The 25,530-nt window shown below is 41.2% G+C and overlaps 1 protein-coding gene across 1 annotated transcript in view; it reads right to left on the bottom strand.

Annotated features, from left to right (window-relative positions):
* ABI2 (abl interactor 2) overlaps nt 1-25,530 on the bottom strand; it is a 114,433-nt gene that overhangs the window by 71,439 nt on the left and 17,464 nt on the right. The window contains 1 exon segment of the mRNA XM_017884381.1: nt 649-816. Coding sequence (XP_017739870.1) covers nt 649-816 — 168 coding nt within the window.

Here is a 25,530-nt window from a genome sequence, read left to right on the forward strand (position 1 = left end):
CAATTTACAGGAAAAAGGATTACAAGGCAATATACCAAAATATTAACAGTGAAAAGCTTGGGAAGTGGTAAAATGGTTATTTTTCCACTTTTTTTCTTCTTTTTCTGGGTTTTCATGAGTATGGCTTTTATAATGAAGACAGATTAACATTTTTTAAAAAACTTTTACAAGTCCATAAAGTGACAAACTTTTTTTTAAGTTATATATAATAAAAATAATTTTGTAAGGTTTGCTAGTCGTTCCATTATTGCAGGTATAGTACCATCCCAATAAACTTAAATCCTACGAAAAGAAAAAAAAAAATTTTGAACACGCCACCAATCTATCAAGTTTATCTTTTTAAATTGATAAAGAAGTAAGAAATTTGTTTAAAAAAGGGCGGGGGGAGGATGAAGTTTCATTATAGGGCTGATTATGTTACCACGACAACTGAGTTTTAATAAAATTCACAATTTACTTTCCTATCAAAATCACACAGATAACCACCCACAAAAAGACGTAATCAAAAAATAACCTAATATTAAGTTTCTATTTTCCAAATCGTAAACGTGAGTTAACTTACATAATAAAAGCTGCCAGCATTACAGACAGCCTGTGTTTATTATTAAGGGTTCCTCATAGGCAAATAGGAAAATATTGTGGTCTCACTTGTGAAATATGATTGATTGAAGATTCCATCCTTCGTAGCTGGGATGCCTGGATATCCAGCATCTGCAGGACATTGTTGGCCAAGGTGTTTATCAGATAGGCAACACTTGCTAAGGATTGGGTGGTATAGGCTTTGGTTTCTTCTAGGGCTCTCTGCTTATCTGCTGACTAGGAAAAAAAACAAACCAGTGATCATTAATTCAAAGATAACCCATTTCTAGCAATCTAACCTAACAAAAAACTCATCACAACGATTCTGTTAACTGAATCCACCAGAAAGTAAAAAAACGAATCCACCAGAAAGTGAAAACTACTGGTATCACATAAACCCCAAACCAAACTATTGACTGAATTAACTAATGTTTTCATGTTGAATAGACACATTTTTGTACAGATGCAAATAAAACTCTAAAGCCATTATCTAGAAAATGAGATCCAATGGACAATTTGAGCAACGGTAGCAAAGTATACACTGCTTGGAAAGGTAGCACTGATTTGAACGTATAAATTCTGACACACTTTCTTCTGCTTTTCTGAATTCCTCTTTTCCTTTCACTCTATTATGTGAAATGTGGCCAGAACATAATGTCTGATTAAAGTGATAATGTTTAACCCTATAAAAGCATCCAGGAAAAAAATATTTTAATTATAAATAATGATATGATAAATAAAATGGTAATAATGATTATGATAAACCAAAAGTAATAAAAGGATCCTTCCTTCCAAAACATTGTGTTATAACCCTTCAAGATGTAAATTGCCATGTTGCACAAGCTGGTCTCAAACTCCTAGGCTCAAGAGATTCATTGGCCTGCCTCAGCCTCCCGAAGTGCCAGGATTACAGGCATGAGTCACCATGCCCAGTTAAACATTAAGTAATTTTTAAAATAAATTAAGTTGACACATGCAGTCAGGCTCATTCTTCTTTTCCATTTTAAAATTAAGATTTCTTTTTTTTCTTTTCTTTTTTGTTTGAGACGGAGTCTCGCTCTGTCGCCCAGGCTGGAGTGCAATGGCCGGATCTCAGCTCACTGCAAGCTCCACCTCTCGGGTTCACGCCATTCTCCTGCCTCAGCCTCCCGAGTGACTGGGACTACAGGCACCCGCCACCTCGCCCGGCTAGTTTTTTGTATTTTTTAGTAGAGACGGGGTTTCACCGTGTTCGCCAGGATGGTCTCGATCTCCTGACCTCGTGATCCGCCCGTCTCGGCCTCCCCAAGTGCTGGGATTACAGGCTTGAGCCACCGCGCCTGGCCTAAAATTAAGATTTCTATTCATTAATGATGTCTAAGAAATACTATGACCGTTTATATATGAACATGAAAAAACCAATATAAAAAAACCACAAAAAGTAAAAAAAATTTAAAAAACAGAAATAAAGAAAAAAATACAAATAAAGTTCTGTAAGCATTAACATAACAGCCCTAGCGGAGCGCGGTGGCTCACGCCTGTAATCCCAGCACTTTGGGAGGCCGAGGTGGGCGGATCACGAGGTTAAGAGATTGAGACCATCCTGGCTAACACGGTGAAACCCCATCTCTACTAAAAATACAAAAAATTAGCCGAGTGTGGTGGCGGGCGCCTGTAGTCCCAGCTACTTGGGAGGCTGAGGCAGGAGAATGGCGTGAACCCAGGAGACGGAGCTGACAGGGAGCCAAGGTCGCGCCACTGCACTCCAACCTGGGTGACAGAGCCAGACTCCGTCTCAAAACAAACAAACAAAAGATAACAGCCCCAGAAAACACATAGCCTGAGAGAGATAAATAGTTTTCCTGATCTTGATCCCATAGAGTAAGGCTTTACTCAATGAAATGGAAAAATTGGCCGGGCGCGGTGGCTCAAGCCTGTAATCCCAGCACTTGGGGAGGCTGAGACGGGCGGATCACGAGGTCAGGAGATCGAGACCATCCTGGCGAACATGGTGAAACCCCGTCTCTACTAAAATATACAAAAAACTAGCTGGGCGAGGTGGCGGGCGCCTGTAATCCCAGCTACTCGGGAGGCTGAGGCAGGAGAATGGCGTAAACCCGGGAGGCGGAGCTTGCAGTGAGCTGAGATCTGGCCACTGCACTCCAGGCTGGGCAACAGAGCGAGACTCTGTCTCAAAAAAAAAAAAAAAAAAAGCCTCTGTCTTGGCTTGCAAATCATGACACTAACAGTAAAATTATAACATTCATAAATATAAATAATTTTTTCTTAGCCATTAAATTTTACTGCCGACATATTATCAAAGGGCATCTTGGAGATGTCATCTCCATCATCTTCCCCACCAGCCTTCAATTATTGTGTTATGAAAATACATTTTCAAATTTACAGCTACCCCTAAAAATGCTCCAATATAGCAATTCTGGAACCACTTCAGGATATGACTGAAGCAGTATTCTGAAACACCTGAGACTGACACTATGAAATACAACTCTCTGGCTTCACCAAGCAACAAGATCATACTAAAAAAATACCAACACCTCGGCCAGGTGCAGTGGCTCACGAGGTCAAGAGATCGAGACCATCCTGGCCAACATGGTGAAACCCCATCTCTACTGAAAATACAAAAATTAGCTGGGCATGGTGGCGTGCACCTGTAGTCCCAGCTACTCGGGAGGCTGAGGCAGAAGAATCACTTGAACCCAGGAGGCAGAGGTTGCAGTGAGCAGAGGTTGTACCACTGTACTCCAGCCCAGGCAACAAGGGCAAAACTCCATCTCAAAATAATAATAATAATAATAATAATAAATACCAGTACCTCAAGGGCTTCAATATTTCACTCTGAAGTTTTACAAGTTTCGCTACATTTGTAGCTTTAAATTATGTGAATAAACAATAATCAAATAAGAAAAAGGTACAGACAAGAATATTCATGTTCATTAACTCATTTAATGATGAAAGGGAAAAAGCATGAGGCTGACTAAACAATACACTCACATAGTACATTAATGCAGTAACTTAAAATGGTATTGCTATGCATTACTGCTATGTAAAGATATCTACGATATAACTAAGTAAAAAAAGCTAATTACAATGCATCTTGAACATAATCATAATTCTGTATATGCCTGTGTGTAAATACGAGCACAAGAAAATGTCCAAAAGTAAGCTCCAAAATGATAACCTAAGTTTTCTCCGAACATTGGAAATAAAGTTGATTCGGATTTTTAAAATGTTTTCAATATGGCTTAATTTTTTTTTTTTTTAACTTGGGTATGTAGTACTTCCATTATCAAAAAAAGTAAAGCATAACGTTGGCCAGGCATGGCAGTTCATGTCTGCAATCCCACGACATTAGGAGGCTGAGGCAGGAGCATTGCTTAAAGACAGGAGTTCAAGACCAGCCTGGGCAACATTGTGAGACCTCAACTCTACAAAAATTTAAAACTCAGTCAGGCATGATGGTGGACCCCCTGTAGTTCTATCTACTAGAGAGGCTGAGGTGTGAGGATGACTTGAGCCCAGGAAGTCAAAGATGCAGAGAGCCATGATCACATCACTGCACTCTGGCCTGGGTAACAAAGCAAGACCATGTCCCTCAAAAAAAAACTTAATTAAAAAAATATGTCTATGTGCATTAATATAAAATAATAGAAACTGAAAATTAAGCATTCCATCCTAGTCAACTATAAGGAATAATTATAAAGCATAAGAGGTCCAAAAGATTTTTAAATCTTTCTGAAATGTATTTTACATTTGCATGCTCATCAAAAAGTTATTTGGGGCTCAAGGGTCTTTTCTTGTTATTTCTAAGTTCAAGATAAAGTTTAAAGGACCACGGCTGCCATTTGTTTACCTGCTCCATGGATAAGTCAGCACAGTGGTGGTTCAGCAGTAGAATTCTCGCCTTCCACACAGAAGGCTCGGGTTCAATTCTCAGCCAATGTACGAGTATGCAGTGGCTCACAACTGTAATCCCAACACTTTGGGAGGCTGAGGCGGGCAGATCATTTGAGGTCAGGAATTCGAGACTAGCCTGACCAACATGGTGAAACCCCGTCTCTACTAAAAATACAAAAATTAGCTGGGTATGGTGGCAGGTGCCTGTAATCCCAGCTACGCAGGAGCCTGAGACAGGAAAATCACTTGAACCCAGGAGGCGGGGGTTGCAGTGAGCCAAGATCGTGCCATTGCACCCCAACCTGGGCGACCAAAGAGAAACCCTGTCTCAAAATAAAATTAAAAAAAAAAAAAAAAGATGAATGGATAAAGAAAATATGGTACAGGCCAGGTGCGATGGCTCATGCCTATAATTCCAGCACTTTGGGAGGCCAAGGTGGGCAGATCACCTGAGGTCAGGCATTTGAGACCAGTCTGACCAACATGGTAAAACCCCATCTCTACCAAAAATACAAAATTAGCCGGGCATGGTGGCGCATGCCTGTAATCTCAGTTACCTGGGAGTCTGAGGCAGGAGAATTGCTTGAACCCAGGAGGCAGAGGTTGCAGTGAGCCAAGATCACATCACTGCACTCCAGCCTGGGTAACAACAACAAAACTCCATCTCAAAAAAAAAAAAAAGAAAATATGGTACATATGCCCAATGGAGTACTATTCAGCCATAAAAAAGAATGAGATTCAACCATTTGTAACAACATAGACGGAACTAAGTTCACTACGTTAAGTGAAACAAGCCAGGCACAGAAAGATTGCATGTTCTCACTTATTTGTGGAAGTTAAAAATCAAAACAATTGGCCGGGCACGGTGGCTCACACCTGTAATCCCAGCACTTTGAGAGGCCAAGGCGGGTGGATCATGAGGTCAGGAGATCGAGACCACAGTGAAACCCCGTCTCTACTAAAAATACAAAAAAATCAGCCGGGCGTGGTGGCAGGCGCCTGTAGTCCCAGCTACTCAGGAGGCTGAGGCAGGAGAATGGCGTGAACCCAGGAGGCGGAGCTTGCAGTGAGCCGATATCGCGCCACTGCACTCCAGCCTGGGCAACAGAGCGAGACTCTGTCTCAAAAAAAAAAAAAAAATTAAAACAATTGAACTCATAGAAATAGAGAGTAGAAGGATGGTTACCAGAGGCTGGGAAGGGTAGGGGGAAAGTGGGGAGGTAGGAGAGGAGGAGGTAGAAGGAAAGATAGGGAGGTAGGGGAGCGGGGAGGTAGGGGGAAGTGAGAATGGTTAATGGATACAACATAATAGAAAGAATGAATAAGACCTAGTATTTGCTAGCACAACAAGGTGACTTCATTAAAAAAATTTAATTTTACATTTTAAAATAACCGAAATAGTTGGATTGTTTATAACACAAAGGGTAAATGTTTGAGGTGATGGACATCCCATTTACCCTAATGTGATTATTACACATTGTATGCCTGTATCAAAATATCTCAGGCAACCCATAAATATATACACCTATATGCTCCTATATACTCAACACAAAAATTTTTTTTATGTAAAAATATTTAAAATACTGCCAGGTGTGCTGGGCCACACCTGTAATCTCGACACTTTGGGAGGCCGAGGCAGGCGGATCACTTGAGACCAGGAGTTCAAGACCAGCCTGGCCAACATGGTAAAAACCCTGTCTCTACTAAAAATGCAAGAATTCGCTGGACGTGGTGGTGTATGCCTGTAGTCCCAGCTACTCAGGAGGCTGAGGCAGGAGAATCACTTGAACTCAGGAGGCAAGGCTGCAGTGAGCTGAGATCACGTCACTGCACTCCAGTCTGGGCAACAGAGTGAGACCATCTCAAAACAAAAGTGTTTAAAATACAGGCTGGGTATGGTGACTCACACCTGTAATCCTAGCACTTTCAGAGGCCAAGCCAGGTGGATCACCTCAGGTCCAGAGTTCAAGACCGGCCTGCCCAACATAGAGAAACCCCATCTCTACTAAACATGCAAAAATTAACCACGCGTGCTGGCCCACACCTGTCAACCCAGCTACTTGGAAGGCTGAGGCAGGAGAATAGCTTGAACCCACGAGGCAAAGGTTGCAGAGAGCCAAGATCACGCCACTGCACTTCAGCCTGGGTGACAGAGTGAGACTCGACCTCAAAATAAATAAATTAATTAAATTAAATATCAATAGAAAAAACAAAATACTCAAAATATAGTAAAACTCAGTATTTAAAATGTAGTGGGACCCAAAGGTAACATACTCCCAATTACATGAATGTGAATATAAAGCAACTACTCCCAGAACCTCCAAACAACATGACCTTGTACTGCTATATTAGAAATTATTAAAAGAAATGTTCACAGTGAAAGTACAGGTTATTTTATCTAACATTATATATTCCTCTTATAATTAAAAACAATTTTTCAATATCATTATTTCATGCTTAGATGAAAAACAGACCACAATAGCACATTCTGGATGCCACATTATCTACTTCACTTGTTTCAGTACAAAAGTGTTTTTTTGCCACAACTGTGGATATGAACTAGCTGAGCTACTGCCAGAATAACTGAGATCACAGGAACTATGTCATCCAGGGTCCAGCATACAAATGAACTAGAAATATATTACTATGCTGATCAACTGCAGAGCTCTTTTCTTTCCAAAGCAGAACTCATCAGAAATGTTTCCTCTAACAAACAAAAAATTATTTTTAGCTAAATCTCCTGAGGATTCAAGAAGGACCACACGGGAAGTAATTATTCTTCACTAGCCTTCCTCACTAATATAGTAAAATCACTCAAAATTTCGATTCCTGCAAACTTAGCACAGACACAGCCTTGAGAAAGGGTACTCCGTCACTCAATAAATGACACTATAAGACACAGGACATCATTCAATCTGGGCAAAAGGATGAAGAATGTCTATGTTAACGGCCCTTTTAAATTTTCCTGTATTTGCACAGAACAGTCATTTTTAAAATAGAAATAAAGAACTGTCTGGTTGAAAACAGGTTATTCTTCATCTGGTTTTATTGCCATGTAACACAACAGGCTCTGACTTTCTCCTTTTTTCTAGTTTTCATTCTGTTTTCCTTTATGTTAGCATTCTGTCAACTTCTATACTGTTTCCTACAAAAAAAGAAAAGTCAGTGCAGCAAACTGTCCCATGCCAAGAAAAAATTCAGTGTGGCAAACCACCATTATAGAGAACTTTTTTCTTTTCTGAGACAGGGTCTTACTATGTTGCCCAGGTTAGATTCAAACTCCTGGGCTCAAGTGATCCTCCTGCCTCTGCCTCCCAAGTAGCTGGGACTAGAGGCACACACCACCATACCCAGCCAAACATTTTCTTGTCCAGCATCCATTACTGTTCTCTGGTAACAGAATTTCACTTTCATATGGTGATTTAAGCCTGAGAATTGATTCCCATCCCCTCAGGAAGGGACACATGACCCAAGTCTGCCAAAAGTATACCAACCTGTTGGACACTGACAGGCTAAGGCACTGACTCAAGACAGACCAACAGGAGACTTCTCCAGAACTTTTCTAACAGTAATGGAAAATTTTATTTCAAGCAAGGATTGCTGTGGCAGCCAGACACACATATTCAGATCTTCTTTCAAGAGAATACGCTTTACAAAGCACTGACAGCCATCAGTCACACCTGTGGAGCTAGTGCTCATGCTGAGGCCACGCTTCTCCTCAGTAATGTATTACTCTTGAACAAATAGAGAATAGGTCATCCTTGAAAGTTGTTACCCTAATTTTGGTCCTTCCTGATTTCATAAATGATATTAGCAACAGCATAAGAGTCAAAGGAGACTAAACAAGAGTCCCATTTAACCTTATGTCGATTCAATGTTCTAAACTCAGAAGTTTCCTGATCTTGGAAAGCCATGTCCCTAAACATTGGTAGAATCTCTGGTGTGGCAAGCAAACTTCTTTTCTGCACGCTGGGCTTCTCATTCATCATCTGTTGTTTCACAGCTGGGCCATATATCGAGCCCCAGTCAGACTGATCTCTAGGCAAAAGTCACCTACTAGCCTGAATCAGGTCATTCCCGGTATCTAAATTCTCCATTTTGCCCCTCTTGCTAAACTGCTTCTTTAGCCTATTCATCTCTCTCTATTCTTACCATCTCTGTCCTCCACTACTTACACTGCTTTAATTCTTCTTACCTCTTATTTACAGTGCCTCAACTGTTCTACCCCAAACCACCAAATTTGCTTCCTTTCATCATATCCCATTTCCCCTTTCCAGCTTCTCAAAAATCTAAGGCAAAATAATCTGCTCCACCCAACACTTCACCTTGCGTTTAAAGCATTCCTCATCCTCTTACCAATAAGAACCTTTATCACTGATAACCAATCTCACATGTCAACACAAATTGTTTTTAAATAAATTTAAGGGTTTTTTTTAATCCTAAAATAAAATAGATTACACTAACTTAAAAAACTTGAAAGCCTTTTATGGCCGGGCGCGGTGGGGCTCAAGCTGTAATCCCAGCACTTTGGGAGGCCCGAGACGGGCGGGATGCACGAGGTCAGGAGATCCGAGACCACCCTGGGCTAACACGGTGAAACCCCGTCTCTACTAAAAAATACAAAAAAATTAGCCGGCGAGGGTGGTGGCGCGCCCTGTAGTCCAGCTACTCGGAGGCTGAGACAGGAAGAATGGCATGAAACCCAGGAGCGGAGAGCTTGCAGGGAACTGAGATCCTAAACCACTGCACGTCCGCCTGGGCGCCAGAGTAGGACAAGATCCATCCTCCAAAAAAAACCAAAACACCCCCAACACGCAAAAGGCCTTTATACAACTGCTTATTTTTTTTTTTTTTTTTTTTTTTTGTTTTTTTTTTGCGATGCGATTTCCATCTGTCGCCCAGGCCTGGAGTCGCAGTGGTAGGATCTTCGTTCCCTGCAAACTCCTGACCTCCCGGTTTCAGCAATTCTCCTGCCTCAAGCCTCCTGAGTAGCTGGGAACTCAGGCATGTGCACCCCACCCCGCTCACATTTTTTGTCTTTTTAGTAGGGATGGGTTTTTCCCACATGTTGGCCGGATGGTCTCATCTCTTGGACGCTTGTGATCCACCTGCTCGGCTCTCCAAGTGGCTGGGAATTACAGGCATGAACCCCCCCCCGCCAACCTGCTTAATTTTTTTTTTTTTTTTTTGCGACGCAGTCTCCGCCCAGGCTAGAGTGCAGTGGCACGATCTCTGTTCACTGAAAGCTCCGCCTCCCGGGTTCACGCCATTCTCCTGCCTCAGCCTCCTGAGTAGCTGGGACTACAAGCGCCCGCCACCACGCCCAGCTAATTTTTTGTATTTTTAGTAGAGACGGGGTTTCACCAAGTTAGACAGGATGGTCTCGATCTCCTGACCTTGTGATCTGCCCGCCTTGGCCTCCCAAAGTGCTGGGATTACAGGCGTGAGCCACTGCGCCCACCCAAAACTGCTTAATTTCTAAATACTCATTGCTATAGTCTGAATTTTTTTGTGTCCCCCCGCAAAAATGTACATGTTGAAACCTAACTCTGATGGTGATGGTGTTAAAAGATGGAGCCTTTAGGAGGTGATTAGGCAGAGCCTTCATGAATGGGATTAGTGTCCTTATAAAAAAGGGCCAAAGGAGCTTGTTTGTCCCTTCTGCCAAATAAGGACACACAGAAGGCACCATTTATGAGGAACAGGTCATCATCAGACACCAAATCTGCTGACGTCTTGATCTTGGACTTCCCAGCCTCTAGAACTGTGAGCACTAAATCTCTGCTAAGTTACCTAGCCTAAGATATTTTGTTTTAGAAGGACCAATGAAGTAAGACACACACATGTATATACTTGAACATATTTAAATATAACCTGTATATTGTCTAACTACAACAGATTAAAAAATATAGATTATTTACATTAAGCTAAGTACAGATTTGGGATCTTTGTACATTCTACAAATGAGAGAAACTACAGGCTGAATACTCTAAATTAAGACATCACTCATAAGAACTCAAGTGAAAATGTAATCAGTGAAAATTCTATCAACTTAGGAATTAGAAGTCTTCAGCTCATAAGAAAATGAAGGAAAATATAAAGGCATATATAAAAAGACTGATTATGTTATAAAAAAACTTTATTTAATCTATCATAGTAGATCACATTTGTCTCAGAAGCATCTTGATTAAAAAGGAAAACAAAATGCCTTCTCTCCATCACACACTCCACAGTCCGACCTACACTAGGGAAATTCCAATACATTTGCCCACTTTAGGCCCACGGTGATTTTGTTCAAGCAACAGAACCATGACATAGATCCCTCCCTGGACTTTTCTTTTGTTTTTTGTTTTCGTTTTTCGGGTTTTGTTTTGTTTTGTTTTTGTTTCTTTTTGAGACAGAGAGTCTCACTCTGTCACCCAGGCTGAAGTGCAATGGCACGATATCGGCTCACTGCAACCTCTGCTCACAGGCTCAAGCAATTCTTGTGCCTCAGCCTCCAGAGCAGCTAAGATTACAGACGTGCACCATTACACCCAGCTAATTTGTGTTATGTTTTGTTTTGTTTTAGCAGAGATTGGGTTTCGCCATGTTAGCCAGGCTGGTCTCAAACTCCTGGAGTCAAGTGATCTGCCCACCTCAGCCTCCCAAAGTGCTGGAATTACAGGTGTAAATCACCATGCCTGGCTGAATTTTTCAAACTGATTCTAAAAGAGAGAATGCTTTTGTCTTCTGATGTCAGAACTATTAATATACAAGGCCCAAAACACATGAAAGGATATCTCACAGTAAATGAAGTATGCCCATCTGAAAGGATGAAGTCAACAGGCATAAAGTAGAAATGAGACAGAGTTCTAAAGGTGTTTGAGTTCCTGATTCCAGTGATTCCTGCTCCTTCACATTTAAGTTTGTTCAAACTACATTTCTGGCTGGGTGTGGTGGCTCACACCTGTAATCCCAGCACTTTGGGAAGACAAGGCAGAAGAATCACTTGAGGCCAGGAGTTCAAGATCAGCCTGGGCAACAGAGCAAGACCCTGTCTCTACAAAAAATAAAAATAAACTTGCCAGGCATGATGGCATACACCTGTAGTCCCAGCTACTTGGAAGCGGAGAAGGGAGGATCACTTGAGCACAGGAGTTCAAAGCTGCAGTGAGGATGTAGCGAGCTATGACTATACCATTGCATTCCAGCCTGGGCAACGGAGCAAGGCCCTGTCTCGAAAACAAACACACACACACAAACACACACACACACACAAAAAGAAAAAAAAAACAGGCCAGGCACAGTGGCTCATGCCTGTAATCTCAGCATTTTAGGAGGCTAAGGCGGATGGATCACAGGAGGTCAGGAGTTCGAGACAGCCTGGTCAACATGGTGAAACCTCATCTCTACTAAAAATACAAAAATTAGCCAGGTGTGGTGGCCCGCACCTGTAGTCCCATCTACTCGGGAGACTGAGGCAGGAGAATTGTTTGAACCCAGGAGGCAGAGGCTGCAGTGAGCCAAGACTGTACCCACTGCACTCCAGCCTGGGCAACAGAGTGAGATTCTGTCTCAAAAAAAAAAAAAAAAAACCCAAAACCAAATTCAGTTTCTGTCACTTGAGACCAAAGAATCCTAAAATTCTTTAAATTGTTCCTTTTAATCATTTAACATATACTGGCTTCAGTTCTCAATAACATGACACTTTTAAAATACGTTATGCCATCTGCCTAGACAACATACGTACAGACAAACTGGAAATAACTGAGGCAGGTTAACTTGATATTCACCTACACACCAGAAGTGTCAGAGGAGCACTTGAGAAAAAGGAGGTTATTTAGAAATAAAACAAATGATCAGAGGTTAATCTTCATGAGATTCAGAACATAAAGTCACCTAGCTATTTGCTACACTTGTGGTTGACTATCTTGAGTAAAACCTATCACATTAAAGCCTTAAGTGAGGTTTCTAGAAATGCTGTGGATACTAGAATGGATAAGGGCATTGAGTTATTGTTCTAGCTCTGTTACTATCTTACTTGCTCTTAAATAATTAATTTATACTCCCAAGGACTCAGTTACCATAAGTTATATTAAAGGGACTGGATTTTTAGGTCATTTTCAGCTATAAAATATGATTCTTTTATGGAACATATTTGGAAGTTGGTCATTTTATACTGGACTATATATGCTTACATAAAAAGTAACAAATCACATATTTTATATCTATTTTATATTAGGAAAAAACTGAGTTTGGTAAGAAATCTAACGTGAAACTTGCTTTTAAAAACAGACAAAAGCTTTGAAAACACTTTCCTCATTATTTGAAGAAGTAATTGTTCTTAGTTTTTTTTAACTCATTTGTCTTTAACATTCCCAATGCTTTCAGTCATTCCCTCCCCACAAAAAAGACAGGGACAATGTGAAGTATACTCTGTACCATATGTAAGCATAAAGGTTCTTATAATCCTTACAATATATCTTATTACCTAAAAAAAAAAAAAAAAAAAATTGTGTAAAACCAAAAACTTTTAGAAATAACTGCATTTTAAAATATGCTGCTGAGTGTGGTGGTTCATGCCTATAATCCCAACACTTTGGGAGGTTGAGGTAGGAAGATTGCTTGAGCCCAGGAGTTCGACACTGGGCAACATGGCAAGACATCATCTCCACAAAAAATTTTAAAATTTGGCCGGGCATGGTGGCTAACACCTGCAATCATAGCACTTTGGGAGGCCAAGGTGGGCAGATTGCCTGAGCTCAGAAGTTCGAGACCAGCCTGGGTAACACGGTGAGACCCCGTCTCTACTAAAATACAAAAAATTAGCCAGGCGTGGCAGCGTGCGCCTATAGTCCCAGCTACTCGGGAGGCTAAGGCAGGAGAATTGCTTGAACCTGAGAGGTGGAAGTTACAGTGAGCCGAGATTACGCCAATGCACTCCAGGCTGGGCGACAGAGCAAGACTCCGTCTCAAAATAAAATTTAATTTAATTTAATTTAAAAATTAGCCTGGTGTGATGGCACACGCCTATGGTCCCAGCTACTTGGGAGGCTAAGGCATGAGATCCCAGGAGTCTGAGGCTGTAGTGAGCCATGATTGCAACACTGCACTCCAGCCTGGGTGACAGAGCAAGACCTTGTCTCAAAAAAAATACAAGTTAATTTTTTCAGAGCTGAAAAGTATGTCTCCACTAAGTGCACTCATTAAGTGCACTGTACAATTAATGAAAAAGACCCATAGGAAGGATCATCATCATAACAAATAAATGATTCTATAAGCTTTCAGAGAGAGAAAGAAAAAACTATATACAAAGAACTGAGAATCAAAACAGTACTTGACTTTTCAAAGGCAACACCAAAAGCTAGGAGACAATAAACTAAAAGAATGCCTTTACAATCTGGGGAAAAAATTATTTCCAACCTATAATTCTACATCTAGTCAAACCATCTAGTCAAAGTTGAAGATTTTCAGCACACCAGGGGTTTCTTGGTTTTTTGTTGTTTTGTTTTGTTTTGAGACAGAGTTTCGCTCTTGTTGCCCAGGCTGGAGTGCAATGGCGCAATCCTGGCTCACAGCAACCTCCACCTCCCAGGTTCAAGCGATTCTCCTGCCTGGGATTACAGGCATGCGCCACCACGCCTGGCTAATTTTGCATTTTTTTATTAGAGACGGGGTTTCTCCATGTTGGTCAGGCTGGTCTGGAACTCCAGACCTCTGATGATCCACCCGCCTCGGCCTCCCAAAGTGCTGGGATCAAAACAGTACAGGCATGAGCTACCATACCTGGCCTCTTGGGTTTTTTGTTTTTTGTTGTTTTCTTTTTTTGAGACAGGGTCCTCCTTTGTCTCCCAGGCTATAGTGCAGTGGTGCAATGACAGCTCACTGCAGCCTCAACCTCTCAAGCTCAAGCACTCCTCCAGCCTCAGCCTCCCAAGTAGTCTGGACTACAAGTGCACACCACCAGGCCTGGCTATTTTTTTTTTTTTTAATTATTTTTAGTAGAAACATCTCACCATGTTGCTCAGGCCAGTCTTCCCACTTGAGCTCCAGCAATCCTCTTACCATGGCCTCCCAAAGTACTAGGATTACAGAAATGAGCCACCACACCCAGTCTTCTTTTCTTAACTTTCCATGTTTTCTTTGTCAGGAAGCACCAGAGGATATGCACTGTCAAAACAGAAAGCCTAGAAAGAAGCATGGGATCCAGAAAATAGGATCTACATCAAAGAGGAAAGGGAAATCCAAGGTTGACAGCAAAGGAAACTTCTGAGATGACAGCTGTGAAGCAGGACTAAAATGTTAACAATCCAGACAATCCAGATTGGAGAATGGCAAAGGGGACATACTTATGTCTTCTCCGGGGGAGGAGGGATGAAACTGATATTAGAAGACAATTTTCCATAGGTCTCTGCACTCATGTGAGCAGAAGTACTGACTACCTTTATTCCAGACCATCTTTTCCGAATGTTTATATCAAAAACAGTCTTAGAAGATACTAAGATAGCATATCCCTCTGGAGCAAAGGGCAGACATGTTCACGGACCAATATAAAAGATTTAGGTTTCCTAAATTCAGGGTTCTTCCCTGTAATACAACCCTTGCATATACCAGTATCACTTGGGCCTCTTCTTATCACAATATGTGAACTGGGGCCTTGGGAACCAGTACAGAGCAAGAAAATGCTAATATGCTGGCTATTATTGCTGTTGTAATAAAGTCTTATGTCTTTGACCTAGAAGTCTCACCTCTTTTGCCACAGCATCCATGAAACTCCCTAGCTAACCTGTTAACTTCCAGATATGGTAAAAATTCAGTCCCTTTGAAGTTCTCAACAATTGATAGATTACTGATATGTTTCAGTATGTTCATATTAGATTCATACATCCAGGGGACAGTTTAGAGATGAACTAAAGATAGATTCATAGGTAACTAAGCAAATCAAAAAAATGAATTATTAGCGCCAAGGAAAAGAAAAAATTTGTTTAAGAAGTCTAATTGGCTGCGCGCAGTGGCTCACACCTGTAATCCCAGCACTTTGGAAGGCTGAGGCGGGAAGATCACTTGAGCTCAGGAGTTTGAGACTAGCCTGGGCAACATGGTGAAACCCTGTCTCTATAAAAAATACAAAAATTCGCAGGGAGTGATGGAGCACGTCTGTAGTCCCAGCTATTTGGAGGCTAAGGTGGGAGGTTGGCTTGAGCCCGGGAGGTGGAGGTTGCAGTGAGCTGAGATTGCGCAACTGCACTCTAGCCTGGGTGATAGAGCCAAACCTTGTCTCAAAATTAAATAAATAAAATCTAATCATAATCCACTCTATGCTTCAGCTGTGATTACTTACATAAATATAACGGATACAACGAATAAATCTAAAAGTTGCTCAATCTACATGTTAAGAAGACAGGAAGAAATACAAGAAAGCTAAGTTACCATATCTCATAGTAAAAATGTCTGAATCTCAAAAAATAGCAATATAGGCATATCACATGGACATATGGAGATGAATACCAGAAGAAACAGATAAGAGTTTAAAGTACTTCTGGGCCTCGCATGGTGGCTCACACCTGTAATCCCAACACTTTGGGAGGCCAAGGTGGACAGATCACTTGAGGCCAAAAGTTCAAGACCAGCCTGGCCAACAGGGAAAACCCCATCTCTACTAAAAATATAAAAACATTAGCCAGGCGTGGTGGCACATGCCTGTAGTCCTAGTTACTCTGGAGGCTGAGGCAGGAGAACCACTTGAACCTGGGAGGCAGAGGTTGCTGTGAGCGAAGACCATGCCACTGCACTCCAGTCTAGGCGACAGAGCGAGACTGTCTCAAAAAATAAATAAATGCATAAATGAAGTGTGTCTGGACAGAAGGAAATTAGAGGTAAAAGGGGTACTCATTTTTTGGTTTTTATTGGATATCTAATAAAACTGCAATGTTGAAAATAATCATATCTATTAGATATGGTAGTCACTAGCCACATGTGGCTATGGAGCACTTGAATGGTAGCTAGTGGAAATGCAAAATGGAATTTTAAATGTAATTTTAATACAAGTTTAAGTCACCATAAAAGATCAATATACAAAATCAACTGTATTTTTATATGATAATTGTAATCTGAAAAAAAATTACAAATTCCATTCACAATAGAAAAAGAATAAAATATTTAGGAATAAATTTAGAAAGAGAAGTACAGTCATGCATCACTTAACAGGGATATACATTCTGAGAAATGCGTCATTAGGCAATTCTGTCACATCACAGAGTAAACTTCGCAAATCTAGATGACAGCATACTACACACCTAGGCTATATGGTATAGCCTACTGCTCCTACACGACAAACCTGTAGAGCATGTTACCATACGGAATACTGTAGAGAATTTTAACATAATGGTAAGCATCTGAATATCTCAACATACAGAAGGTACAGTAACAACACAGCATAAAAGATAAAAAATGGTATACCTGCATAGGGCACTTACCATGAATGCAGCTTGCAGGACTAGAAGATGTCTGGGTAACAGGAGGGCCTAGGACATTACTGTACGATACTGTAGAGTTTAAAAACACTGTGGACTTATGCTACATTAAATTTATTTCTTAAATTTTCTCTCTTCAATAATAAACTAACCTTTAATTTTTACTTTATAAACTTTTGACTCTTGTAATAACAAATACATTATGCAGCTGTACAAAATTTTTTTCTTTATATCCTTATTTTCTCTTTTTTCTATTTTTAATTTTTTTTCTAACATTTTTTGTTAAAAACTGAGACACACACATATTAATCTAACCCTACACAGGGACAAGATCATCAATATCACAGTCTTCCACCTCCACATCTTGTCCCACTGGAAGGTCATCACGGGCAATAACACATATGAAGCTGTCATCTCCTCTGATAACAATGCCTTCATCTGGAATCCTCCTGAAGGACTGCCTGAGGCTCTTTTACAGTTAACTTTTTTTTTAATAAGTAGGATTAAACTCTTAAAAAGTACAATATCATAAATACATATGCCAGTAATAATATTTATTATTATCACTGTAACCTTGAACTCCTGAACTCAAGCAGTCCTTCCATCTCAGGCTCCCAAAAAGCTGGGATTATAGGAATGTGGCAGCACCACACCCAGCCTGGATAATCAGCTGCTACATCTATATGTGTATCTGTATACCAGTACCACAGTGTCTTTATTATTGTACTTTCATAGTTTTAAAATTGTGATGTGTGGCCGGGCGCGGTGGCTCAAGCCTGTAATCCCAGCACTTTGGGAGGCCGAGACGGGCGGATCACGAGGTCAGGAGATCGAGACCATCCTGGCTAATACGGTGAAACCCCGTCTCTACTAAAAAATACAAAAAAAAAATAGCCGGGCGACGAGTCGGGCGCCTGTAGTCCCAGCTACTCGGGAGGCTGAGGCAGGAGAATGGCGTAAAACCCAGGAGGCGGAGCTTGCAGTGAGCTGAGATCCGGCTACTGCACTCCATCCAGCCTGGGCGGCAGAGCAAGACTCCGTCTCAAAAAAAAAAAAAAAATTGTGATGTGTGTGTCTTCTGCCTTTGTTCTTCTATAAAGACTAGTAGCGAAGTAGGTTTGCTTACACCAGAATCACCACAAACACGAGAGTAATGCATTATGCTACAACATTAGGACAGCTACTATGTCACTAGGTGTTAGGAATTTTTCAGCTCTTTTATAATCTCATGGGACCACCACCATATATGCTGACCATCATCGACTAAAACATCATTATGCTGCACATGACTGTATGAGACTGAAACACTGAAAACTGGCTGGGTGCGGTAGTTCATTCCTGTAATCCCAGCACTTGGGGAGGCCACAGTGAAAGGACTGCTTGAGGCCAGGAGTTTGGGACTAGCCTGAGCAATGAAGTGAGATGCTGGTTCTACAAAAAAATACAAAAATCAGCCGTGCACAGTAGCACACACCCAGAGTCCCAGAAAACTGGGAGACAGAGGCAGGATGATCACTTGAGCACAGGAGTTCAAGGCTGCAGTGAGCTATGACCACACCACTGCATTCCAGCCTGCATGACATACCAAGACCCCATCTCTAAAGGGAAAAAAAAAAAAAACTAAACACTGAAAACTACAAAACATCATTGAAATAAATTTTAAGAAGATGTAAATGAAAAGACATCCATGTTCATGGATCAGAAAAGTTACTATCATTAAGATAGCTCCCCAAGTTTATCTACAGATTCAATACAATTACTGTCAAAATCCCAGCTGCCTTTGTGGCAGAAATTAACAAATGATCCTAAAATTTATATGGAAATTCAGGGGCTATAGAATAGCCAAAATAATCCTGAAACAGAAGAACAAAGGTAGAAGATACATACATCACAATTTTAAAACTATAAAAGTACAGTAATAAAAACACTGTAGTACTAGCATACAGAAAGGCATATAGATCAATGGAATTCAGAGTCCAGAAATAAAACTATACATTTACGGGTAATTTTTGACAAAGATGCCAAAACAAATCAACGAGTGAAAGAAAAGACTTTTAAACAAACGGTGTTGGGACAACTGGATAGTGACATGCGAAAGAGTAAATATGAACCCCTAACTTTACAACATATGCAAAAATTAACTCAAATGGATCAAAGATCTAAAGGTAAGAGCTAAAACTGGCCAGGCGCAGTGGCTCATGTTTATAATCCCAGCACTTTGGGAGGCCAAGGCGGGCGGATCATGAGGTCAGAAGATCGAGACCCTCCTGGCTAACACGGTGAAACCCTGTCTCTACTAAAAATACACACACAAAAAAAATTAGCAGGGCGTGGTGGCAGGCGCCTGTAGTCCCAGCTACTCGGGAGGCTGAGGCAGGAGAATGGTGTGAACCCGGGACGCGGAGCTTGCAGTGAGCCGAGATCGTGCCGCTGCACTCCAGCCTGAGTGACAGAGCCAGACTCCATCTCAAAAAAAAAAAAAAAAAGAGTTAAACTATAAAACTCCTAGGAGAAAATCTTCAGACTCTGGATTAGGCAATAGTTTCTTAGATATAACACCTAAAAGTATGCATACACATACACACATACACACACACGCACACACGCACACAAAACACACAACAAAAACAAAGGAAAGGCCGGGCACAGTGGCTCACGCCTGTAATCCGAGCACTCTGGGAGGCCGAGGCAGGTGGATCACCTGAGGTCAGGAGTTCGAGATCAGTCTGACCGACGTGGTGAAACCCTGTCTTTACTAAAAATACAAAAATTAGCCAGGCGTGATGGCGTGTGCCTGTAATCTCAGCTACTCACGAGGCTGAGGAAGGAGAATCGCTTGAACCTGAGAGGCGGAGGTTGCAGTGAGCAAAGATCGCACCATTGCACTCCAGCCTGGGCAACAAGAGTAAAACTTGGCCTCAAAAAAAAAAAAAAAAAAAAGGGTATCACTGGAAAAAATGGCAAAATGTTAATGGAGACTTGAGGATTAGACAGTGGAAATATATCAATATTATTTCCTGATTGTTATGACTATTTTGGAGTCATAATGGTCAGCAGCCTCAGTCAGGAGGCTAAGGCAGAAGAATCACTAGAACCCAGGAGGTAGAGGCTGCAATAAGCCGAGATCACACCATTGCACTCCAGCCTAGATAATGGGAGTGAAACCCTGTCTAAAAAAAAAAAAAAAAAACCTTCAGCAAGGTTCAGGCGGCTTTGCACTATTTTTTTTTAAAATTTTAATTAAAAATAAAAGAAATTTTGGGTGATAATGATGTGTAAATTCATCAATTGTAATGATGTACCACTCTAAAGAAGGATATTAATAATGGAGGGGGCTGTACATATGTGACAGGAGGAAGAAAATATATGAGAAATCTCTGTACTTTCTCCTCAATTTCACAGTGTAAACTTAAAACTGCTCTAAAAAGTAAAGCTTATTAAAAAAAATAATAAACTCCTCATTTCACTCAGGTAGGGTGATAATTACATTATTGCTGAGTATTTTTAATTGAGGGAAAATTTCTGTTAACCATCATTAAATTTTGGCTTATAAATCTACTTTTAATCATCCTGTCAACATATATAATTGACCATATGAAAAAGAACTCTTTCATAGCTGCTTCAGGTAAAAGGGCTTGTATATAAATTATGCATGTTTTCCACCATTGCATCTTAAGCTAATTACCTCCTGCATGCTTCATACCAATTAGAACAATCACTGAGTTTTGAAAAACTCTTCATGTTAATGTGGGAACTACTACTCACTAAGAATAAATACACTTTAAAATACTAAGCTGAACCTTTATTACATTTATTTTCACATAAAATATTATCATTTTGAGACAAAGTCTCACTCTGTCCCCCAGGCTACAGTGCAGTGGCATGATCTCTGCTCACTGCAACCTTCGCCACCCGGGTTCAAGCAATTCTCCTGCCTGAGCCTCCCGAGTAGCTGGGATTACAGACACCTGCCACCATGCCCAGCTAATTTTGTATTTTTAGTAGAGACGGGGGTTCACCACGTTGGCCAGGCTGGTCTCAAACTCCTGACCTCAAGTGATCCACCCACCTTATCCTCCCAAAGTGCCAGGATTACAGGCATAAGCCACCTGCGCCCGGCCCAAATCATTTTTTTCATGTTTATATTTATCACCTGGTTAATGATCAAATCCTAAATATCTAGAAAGCATCCAAACTGCAGGATTCTGAAAATATTACAAAAGGTTAATCCTATTTGTAAATGTTCCTGAAACAACTGCCAGGCCTTAGACAAACTGCCAAACCAAAAAGCCATTACCAAGACCCAACAACTAAACAAGCAACTACAATTTCCTAGTTGGAAACCTAAGCGTCATAACAGTTACGTGTTGTATAATAGACAGTTTGCCTGTGCAGAATAAACCTAAAGTATTATAAAAATATCAGTTCAATCCTTATATCATTTCTATTCCCTGTTCTCTAAAACAGAAACTATTTTGTTATCTCTTCTCTCAGCTGCCCAGAAAGGCTTGGCGCACATGGCGGAGATTGATAAACATCTGTCAAACTGAACCATGAGTTTCTGCTGCACATTTTCCTTGGGTGGTCATCTACTACATACTACATGCCATTTACTACATACTACGGTTATTCGTGTCATGGTCCTATGTCCATTATGGGATTACAAGGCTAGAAGTATCTTCAGAACAAGAATCACAAGTTTATCGATTTCTTTCTAAATTCCCATGCCACCAGAAATTTCACACAAAAGAACAAAAGATTAGTTGTTTAAAACCAGTGCACCTTTATCTGTTAACAAAACTTGCATAAACTGGGAGTCAGGATATATTCCTTCCCATTTTCAGATGGAAAAATAGAGCAAAAAATGAATTACTCAACTCACTTCTATGGTTTGACCAGAGACCAAATCCATCACTTCCTTCCTTTCTATATGATGACTCATTACCCTGTTAGAGACATTCAATGGCTCCAATAAAACCAACTACAACACAAAAAAGTATCTGATACACATGTTGGGCAATCATAGTTTTAATAGCTTAGTTTCAAACTCTATTATATGAAACTCACACAAGAACACAAAGTCCTTCCTAAATAAGGAAAAACTATACAAAATTAAAACAAATTCAAGTTTATAAGAAATGAATGTTTGAATAAATTTTAAAATGCACTATAGCACACGAAGTGGGGCAGCAAAAACAAGGGCCTAGATTTAAGGTCTACTGGGTCCATTTTAACAGCTAGCATTGCAAGAATATAAGATAAAATAAAGGAATGACATTTCATCATACATACCCTCCTTGGGCCACGGGTTTATTATTTTGTCCCTGCTCTCTTTTCCCTCTTTCCCTCAAAGTATTTAATTCGCTTCCCTTAAAGAAATTAACTTGTTTCCCTCAAAGACAAGATGTTAACTAAAAGACAACAGAAACATAGCATGCGGAAGAGAACAGCACAAGTTGACACCCCCTAGAGTTAAATGTGGTGGGGGAAAAAGAGTTAATTCAACTCAATGGACTATAAGGAAGAGCTAAAAGCTATAAGAATTATGACAAGGGAAAATGTGTAACTGCAGTAATGGATAAACCCAAAACAAACACCAGTATTTCTCAAATTCTCACCTTCCTTCTCATAGCTGATGTGTTCATTCGGGCAGTAATATGGTATCATACACATTGGTGATACACATGCTTATTAGTCCCACATATTCCCAAGCTGCAGAAATATTTTCCTCTAATATAACAAAAAAAAAACAGTCTTTTGTGGTTGTTAGCAAAAGCCTGAAAAATATACCAAAAACCAAAATAGTATCTGGTAGACCTATCTGGTTTGCACATATGCAACACTAAACTTCTCAAAGATTTAAATAGTTGGGAAAGCACTTACTATTCTAAAACCTTATTTGGATTCAATATAGAAGTACAAGCAATTTTTTTTTTTTTTCTTTTTTTTTTTTTTTTTTAGTAGAGACGAGGTTTCACCATGTTGTCCAGGCTAGTCTCAAACTCCTGACCTCAGGTGATTTGCCCACCTCGGCTTCCCAAAGTGCTGGGATTACAGGCGTGAACCACTGTGCCCGGCCAGAAACAAATTTTTGTCGAAAGCAAAACTCATCTGATCAAAAAAGAAAATACTGCCAGGCACAGTGCCTCACACCTGTAACCCCAGCACTTTGGGAAGCCGAGGCCAGCGGATTAGAGGTCAGAAGTTTGAAACCAGCCTGGCCAACGTGGTGAAATTCCATCTCTACTAAAAATACAAAAATTAGGGCCGGACACGGTGGCTCACGCCTGCAATGCCAGCACTCTGGGAGGCCGAGGTGGGTGGATCACCTGAGGTCAGGAGTTTGAGACCAGACTGGCCAAGATGGTGAAACCCCATCTCTACTAAAAATACCAAATTAGCCAGGCATGGTGGCGGGCGCCTGTAGTCCCAGCAACTCGGGAGGCTGAGGCAGGAGAATCGATTGAACCCAGGAGGAGGAGAACTGCAGTGAGCTAAGACTGTGTCCAGAATTGGTTCCTTCCAGTGGGTTCTTGGTCTCGCTGACTTCAAGAATGAAGCCGCAGACCCTCGCAGTGAATGTTACAGTTCTTAAAGATAGTGTATCCCGAGTTTGTTCCTTCAGATGTTCAGAGGTGTCCGGAATTTCTTCCTTCCGGTGGGTGTGTGGTCTCGCTTGACTTCACAGTGTAGCTGCAGACCAGACCTTCACAGTGAGTGTTACAGCTCTTAAAAGGTGGCGCCTCTGGAATTGTTTATTCCTCCCGGTGGGTTCCTGGTCTCGCTGGCTTCAGGAGTGAAGCTGCAGACCTTCAAGGTGAGTGTTACACCTCATAAACGTAGTGCGGGCCCAAAGAGTGAGCAGCAGCAAGATTTATCACGGAAGAGCTAAGAAGACATCTTCCACAGTGTGAAATGGGACCCCAGTGGGTTGCCACTGCTAGCTCCAGTGGCCAGCTTTTATTCCCTTATTTGGCCCTGCCCACTTCCTGCTGATTGGTCCATTTTACAGAGTGCTGATTGGTACATTTACAGACCTTTAGCTAGACACAGAGTGCTGATTGGTGCATTTACACACCTTTAGCAGACACAGAGCGCAGATTGGTGTGTTTACAATCGTTTAGCTAGGCAAAGTTCTCCAAGTCCCCACCCGACCCAGAAGCCCAGCTGGCTTCACCTCTAAAGATCACGCCACTGCACTCCAGCCTGGGCAATAACAGTGAAAATTCATCTCAAAAAAAAGAAAAATGCAAAATTAGCCGGGTGTGGCGGCAGTCGCCTGTAATCACAGCTACTCAGGAGGTTAAGGCAGAAAAATCACTTGAACCCAGGAGGCAGAGGTTGCAGTGAGACGTGATCGCGCCACTGCACTCCAACCTGGGCAACAGAGCGAGAGACTCTGTCTCAAAAAAAAAGGAAAAATATATATACTTATTTAAAAATTAAATTGTTCTTGATTATTTTCATCAGGAAATACACCATTAGTACTTTAAAGCAATTACTGGCATTGTTGGGGTTTTATTATTAAAGATTGTTTCCTTTCTATGAATAATATTAATGGCCTATAGTATTTTCTTATAATTGTAAGATGATACAACTTATGCTGCTCAATAAGCCTGTCTCTAAACAAAGTTTAAGCACAAAGCTTTACCATGGAGTAAGAACCAAATGGAAATATATAAAGAATAGTAACATTTGACATTTCAAGCACTATCAAGAGTCACTGCAGCCTCTGTGCTCACTGCAGCCTCCACCTCCTGAGCTCAAGGAATCCTCCCATCTCAGCCTCCCAAGTAGCTGGCACACCATCACACACCTCTATATCCAGTTAATTTCTATAACTTTTGTAGAGATGGGGTCTCTCGTCTTTTTGCCGAGGGTAGTCTCAAACTCCTGGGCTCAAGCAATCCTCCCACCTCAGTCTCCCAAAGTGCTGAGATTAGAGGTGTGAGCCACCACATACACCAAGAAACAGTGCTTTAATTAACTTGGACAAAAACTGTTACTTTTGGAAAGGCAGAAAGGTGGCCTGATTAGTGGCCAAAGAGGACATGATTTAATCAACATTTTTGTCAGAAGAGCCTATATGCAAATAACATCAAATAGTATTAAACCAATCTCAATTAATCAGAGAGTTTTAAATCTACTTCTAAAAACATGTTTTTAAACCTCATTAGTGCCGAGCGCGGTGGCTCAAGCCTGTAATCCCAGCACTTTGGGAGGCCGAGACGGGCGGATCACGAGGTCAGGAGATCGAGACCATCCTGGCTAACACGGTGAAACCCCGTCTCTACTAAAATACAAAAAAGTAGCCGAGCGAGGTGGCGGGCGCCTGTAGTCCCAGCTACTCCGAAGGCTGAGGCAGGAGAATGGCGTGAACCCGGGAGGCGGAGCTTGCAGTGAGCTGAGACCCGGCCACTGCGCTCCAGCCTAGGCGACACAGCGAGACTCCGTCTCAAAAAAAAAAAAAAAAAAAAAAAAACCTCATTAGTAACTCTGAAGGGCTGGGCACAGTGGCTCACACCTGTAATCTCAACACTTTGGGAGGCCCAGGCAGAAGGATGTCTTTGAGGTCAGGAGTTGGAGATCAGCCTGGGCAACC

The sequence above is a fragment of the Rhinopithecus bieti genome, unplaced genomic scaffold (assembly GCF_001698545.2).
Source record: "Rhinopithecus bieti isolate Rb0 unplaced genomic scaffold, ASM169854v2 scaffold_14229, whole genome shotgun sequence".
Lineage (NCBI taxonomy): Eukaryota > Metazoa > Chordata > Mammalia > Primates > Cercopithecidae > Rhinopithecus > Rhinopithecus bieti.